The sequence below is a fragment of the Egretta garzetta genome, unplaced genomic scaffold, assembly GCF_000687185.1.
Source record: "Egretta garzetta isolate BGI_Z169 unplaced genomic scaffold, ASM68718v1 scaffold151, whole genome shotgun sequence".
Classification (NCBI taxonomy): domain Eukaryota; kingdom Metazoa; phylum Chordata; class Aves; order Pelecaniformes; family Ardeidae; genus Egretta; species Egretta garzetta.
This window is the reverse complement of record NW_009258615.1, coordinates 2,413,043-2,418,797: the sequence shown is the minus strand read 5'-3', so window position 1 is coordinate 2,418,797 and position 5,755 is coordinate 2,413,043. Positions and strand designations below refer to the sequence as shown.

At 41.8% G+C, this 5,755-nt stretch overlaps 1 protein-coding gene across 3 annotated transcripts in view; it reads left to right on the top strand.

The window, feature by feature from the left end:
* The first annotated feature begins 494 nt into the window (after positions 1 to 494).
* Positions 495 to 5,755, top strand: part of LDB2 (LIM domain binding 2) — a 223,100-nt gene continuing 217,839 nt past the window's right edge. For all 3 annotated transcript variants that reach the window (XM_009648029.2, XM_009648028.2, XM_035903479.1), the window contains exon 1: positions 495 to 626. In XM_009648029.2, the coding sequence (XP_009646324.1) occupies positions 495 to 626 (132 nt within the window). The remainder of the gene's footprint in view (positions 627 to 5,755) is intronic.

Here is a 5,755-nt window from a genome sequence, read left to right as displayed (position 1 = left end):
TTTATGTATTTTGAAGTAATCACATTTCTGACATTACCCAAGCGTGCTCCTCGCAGAGGGTGATTGGCTCAGGCAGCTTTTAAACCACCTATATGCTAACAAGCCTTGCTGCCAGGTTCCTGAGGGGTCCTGGCTGGGAAAAATTAAACCCAAACCTTAGACCTCTTGTCAGGCGGCGAGGAAAATTATATTTTCGAACTAGTCTGCAGCGTGGACAGGAAATGACCCCTCCAGAAACCGCTGCTTTAAAACCGAGCGGCGGTGCCTGAAGCTACCCAGCCTCTCTCCCTCCGGAGCCTGTGCGCTCCCGCTCCCGCTCCCCCCCCGTCTCCCGCTCCAGAGGGCTCCCACAGCAGCTCCCCGCCAGCGCCTGCAGCCTGGATGTGTGTGTGTGTGCGCGCTGCTACTTTGTACTGTGAAGAACACACAGCCCATGTGCTCTGTATGGATGTTGATGATACTCTGTGTAGCTTGAATCTCTGCAAGCAGGCAAGATGTCCAGCACACCACATGACCCTTTCTATTCTTCTCCTTTTGGCCCATTTTATAGGAGACACACACCATACATGGTGCAACCAGAGTACCGAATATATGAAATGAACAAGAGGCTGCAGTCGCGGACGGAGGTAAGTCCCTCAGCCTTGTTTTCCCCTGCATGGACCGTGGTAGGTTTCAGCCCGAATTCCAGCTGAAGCGTCCCACTAGACGGTACAGGATATGCAGGCACGAACCCTAATTAATTTAGTAGTTTAATTGGGTAATCCCTCATTATGTTTCCACGCAGAGCAACTCTTTGAGGAGATACCAGCTTAGGCTGAAATCTTGAAATTACAGTACAGCACTTCAGGCTTGGTTGCAATGCTGGTCTCAGGAAATTTCTTTGCCTTAGTGTGTTGTTTGCTCGGGATCCGTCCTGCTGGCATTTGCAGCTATAACATCGCAAGGTACCGCTCGGCTCGAGCCTTTGCACAAAACTAATTCAGAAATGTTGCAGGTTAAGGGGGAGAGACGAACCTTTCTCCGGTTTTGTTTTGTAAACTCGTCGAAATTAAAAATGAATGATAGCAGAAAGCAGGAGCAGAGTTTTAAAAACTTATTCCTAGGCTGCACTTAAAGAACACATGGGCAGGACGACCGACGAGAGAAATTCATGTTTACATTTCGAATGCCGTTGCTTTTAGCGAGAGAGATGATCGGTTCACGACTTTATCATATAGCTGTCAAAAGTACCCAATTAACGTAAACTACATCCACTGTTGGCTATGCTTTGTATAATCTGTTAGCGGTTTTATACACCCGGGCTTCTACACCCAGATCAGCCACCACAAAGAATATGCTGAATGGGAAGGGGAAATACTTTTGTCACTTAAAGACAAAAAATAGCGGAGGCTGCGTCTTGCTATTTACGCGGTTAAATGAAGCACACTTTTGAGTCTGTTGAAGTGAAGACTCTGTGGACTGAATCGGGCTGCATTTCTGCCCATGTGTCTGTGTTCGCGCAGCAAACATTCTTGGTGCTGCAATTTTTCATAGTAGTTTACTAGCGGTGCCCTGAAAACACTTTGAAAAAGTATTCATCTGTTATAGCGAGCGGCTTTATATAGAGGCAAATATCTGCCACATTCGTGCCATGGAGCACGGCAAAGGATCTCAGATTGATCTGTTTGTTGTAATTCTTGAAGGGAACACGAGGTTATCATAAAATAAAACACACATGCCTGAATTGTCAGCTAAGCCATGGAGAATCTGTGACGTTTAATGTATATGATACAGCTAACGAGATGTGACCTGCTTTCTGATTGGGTAACCGCCACGGGGTAACTGCTTTTCTAACACTGTTATCACTGCGAGTCTTAAAACATTGCTGTGGAGTAACGGGTAAATACACTTCGTGCTGGCTAAAAACTCCAAGCAGCTCGTTGCTCCCCAGATCATGGCAACTCTTCTATCAGTTCTGCCCCAAGTTGCTGGTTGCGGAGGGCCGCTGCCGTTTAGCTAGGATGAGGGGGCTTGGGGGGGTTGTTTGCTGCTGTTTATTTGCCAGTGCCTTGCAACTCTGTTCCTTACATTCCCGTACATATTAATGTAATAATTTCTAGACTTTTTCAAGTGAAAAGAAGAACTAGGTATCATTAGGCGATTCCTTCAGGGTTTTATATGCAAGCTGTTCTGAAAGGCTGTCAGTGCTCGTTTGGCCTTTTTACATATTATTTTAGTGCTACGTTCAATAATTGACTAGTTTCTGACTGCAGCTCCTTTACAAATGTTGCACTGGGAAAGTTTTTGAGGGACTTCTGAAACAGTTTCCCCCTCCTGTGTTGCTGAGGCGTGCTGAGTTGGACTTCAGCGCGTTCCATGGCAGTTTTTGCTGTGTACATTCACGTGGATTGTTGTGGGCAAAAAGCGATAACCTTCCTTGCTAGTACTGCCGTAGCTTTCAGCAGCCTTTTCCATTGATAGACGGTGCTTAGTTAATGAAGGCCTTATGCTCCAGCATTTCTTTTATTTGCTCAGAGTAAAAAATACTTTTGCCCTGTGATTGTTCAGTGCTGACATTCTGGTTGTCTTGTTTTTTCATTTCTGAGCTCTGTGCTGTAAGCATTGTTTGTTGAAGCATATTTGCTAGCTAGCTTCAGCACTTCTCATTCATCCTCCAATTAAAACACCTTCCTTAATAAAAAAAAAAAAATAAAAAAAAATTAGACTGGTTTCCTGGGACGCTTAGAGTGACTAGGTGTGGACAGCCTGTAAAGAATCATGCTGGCTTCTGAGGCAGGTTGGGAGTGGAAGTTTCACATTAATTTTATGCACTTCCAAACATGTTTGGGATTGGTAGCTGAAGACTCTGGAGCATGTATAACTAGCTCTGAATTTTTTGAATCCAGACCGATGGAGCCCTGTATATGTCATGGAAGGAATGTGCTTGTGTGGCGGGTGATACAGGCTTACTGCATGAACGTTTCTCTTCAGTCAGTCCTTGGAATAATGTAGGCACTGGTCTCTGAAGGAGGCTGCTTGTACTCTGTGAGCCCCAGGGGGTAGGTGAGCACAAGCAAAGCAGCTTAAGGGGAAAGGAATTACAAAGAAACTCTCCTTTAAAAGACTGGGAGTAGCAAGCTGGCAGATTCCACTTGGACCCAACTTCTGGAGGGAGCCAGTGGCAAGTGAGGATGCGTTAAAAAATGGGAACCTACAGCTCTTATCCCAAATATACCCTTGGAAAGCCTTTGGGATTTTCCTGTTTTCCCACAGAATAAAAATGTTCTTAATAATCCTTTAGAGTCAGATTCTCTGCTGTCCCTCGCAGTGGTGGAAGTTCCACGGCAGAGCAAAACGTACATAATTTGATTAAGTTGTGCAGAGGATGGATGGAGAGCCTATGAAAGGAGTACCTGTATGTCATGTCTATCCCTTTTCTCCCCTCCATCTCTAGAGCCCACCCTTGTAGTGAATTCCTGTAGCTGCTCTCCAGAGCTTGCAGGTAGGTGAGAAATTATTCCAAAAATGCAATGGGCTGGTAAAGACACCACCAGGGAACCCACTAGGTAACCGCCATTGCTCCTCCTGCTCTCCCAGCAGCAGGGTCTACGATATGTTGGGGGAGGTAGAAGTGTCCTCAAAGTGGCTCTGTGCTTGGAGAGCCTCCCCGAGAGATCCACTGCTTCCACTCCGTTTTGTGTCAGCACTGGGTGGAAGGGAGTAAGTGTTGGTGTGAAGGATGTGCTCAGTGTATTAAGCAGACAGAGTACGGAGTGATAAATAAAGGTCATTTAGATGCAGCGCGGCTATCTTTGTTGCTCTTGTTTTCTTTAGGAAGAAATGGTAGTCATGAAAGTAAAGAATTAGCCACTCTGCCCTGTGCTAGGTGTGCAAACTTTTGCTCTCCAAACTTCTTACAACTTTATGGGCTCCTCAGGCAGAACCTACAACTGCCTTTTTAAATTCAGGGTCAGTCTTAGGCGAAGAATTCCGATCACACCCAGGCAGGGGGTGGTTTTATGATGTAAGTACTGGCAAAAGTCCACCACCTAGCTAATTCTTATGTGATCTAAAGTAAATTAGGGAGTCTGAGTTACTAACTAGTGTACAGGAACACCTTACCTTCCTTAAAAGTTGTTCAAAGAAATCTAATCTGGTAACACTTTTTTCTAAATGGAAATTAATACGTGCTTTCTTAATAATGCTTTGGGAGCGTCTAGTGCCATTTTATAATCCATCAACAATCCTGATTTAAAGAGGTAAAATGAATATTTAAATGTTTAATAATCTCTGGCAGATATAAAGATAAATCTTATTTACTTCTATCATAGTTGATTAACTTTCTGGTTAACCAAAATGCAGCTGTTTCCTTGCTCTGTGTGTGGTTTTGAGGATTTCAATTCACTCAAACTCAGTTTATCTTAGTATTTTTATATCTCTGTGAGTTTAACATTTCAGGAAAGCAATCCTGTTGCGGCATAATCAGCAGTTTCTAAAGTTCTAGGTAGCAATGCACAACATAGGTAAATTAGCTTAAATATTTTCTCTGTTTTTCATAGAACTTGATGTCTAAAAAAGCCTCTTTTCATCTTTGATGTTGTAAATCCTTTTTTGTTCTAATTTTTAATCATTTGAAACTGTTCACACTTAAAACAAAAGGTGATTATATCTTGTATATAATTATTTTTCAGTAACATTACTATGTGCTGTGGATAGATCACATAAAGTTGCTGACAGTTTAAAGTTTGAGGTGGTGCTTTATTGCCAAAAATCAAAGAAACACATCAAGCCTTTCACTTGTTTATTTAGTCCCCTGTATTGTTAGGACTCTTGCGTATCACAAGATATTAAATTCACCTGTATCCCTCTCTGTCACTACAAGAGGTTATGCTTTGCATCACCAGTATATGCAAAACACAGCTTCCCTTCTGGCTAAGAGAGCAGTGTTTTCAGGGTGACTAGAGAGCTTGATTAGTAGCATATTTGTTTTAAAGACAACCAGCTAAATCAAATCATATTAAACTCCTATTAAACCGCATAGCAAATTTAACAAAAGTAGAGATTTCATGATGGAAGAAAATGTAAAGAAAATTAAACGGAAAATAAAGGAGGATGTTACGATTATTTAAAAGCTACTAAATGGACTGGAAGCTTACAGAGACATTCACATTCAACCAAATATTTAAAGCAAATCAAAGCAAAACAAAATTTCTACGGTTTAATGGAAGTCTCTTATTTTACTTCCTCCCATTGCTATCTGATGAAATAACCTTTTCTTCTTCCTGATGCATTTTTAATACATTAGTCATAAAAATCTATGTTGTGACATCACATTTGTTCACATAGCAACTTAGTATCGCAAACAGATCTCTCATATTGTGTACATAAGCCTGAGTTTGTCCAATGAGTTTGTTTTGTTGAGGGGAAAACACATAAACTTCTGCTCAAAGTATTTTTGAGGAAATATTCTTTCACCCACAAATACACTTAGCAATTCTAGGAACACGAGTAAAGTATTTTAAAACAGTACTTATAAACCATGCTTTGCTGAAACTAAAAGGTCAGTTTTAAAAGAAAACCCTTCATCTCCTTGAGGCAGACACTGACTTCAGAATGGATTCGGGGCCCTTTTTACTGATTGTCTTTTAGTTCATAAAGTTTTTTCATCCTTTTAAAAAATTCAGTTGCAGCTGTTTTCAATTAAAATTGTTACAAACTAACAATTCTTATGAGGCTGGGGGAGAAAAGAAAAGACTCTACTTCCTTTCCTCGTTGA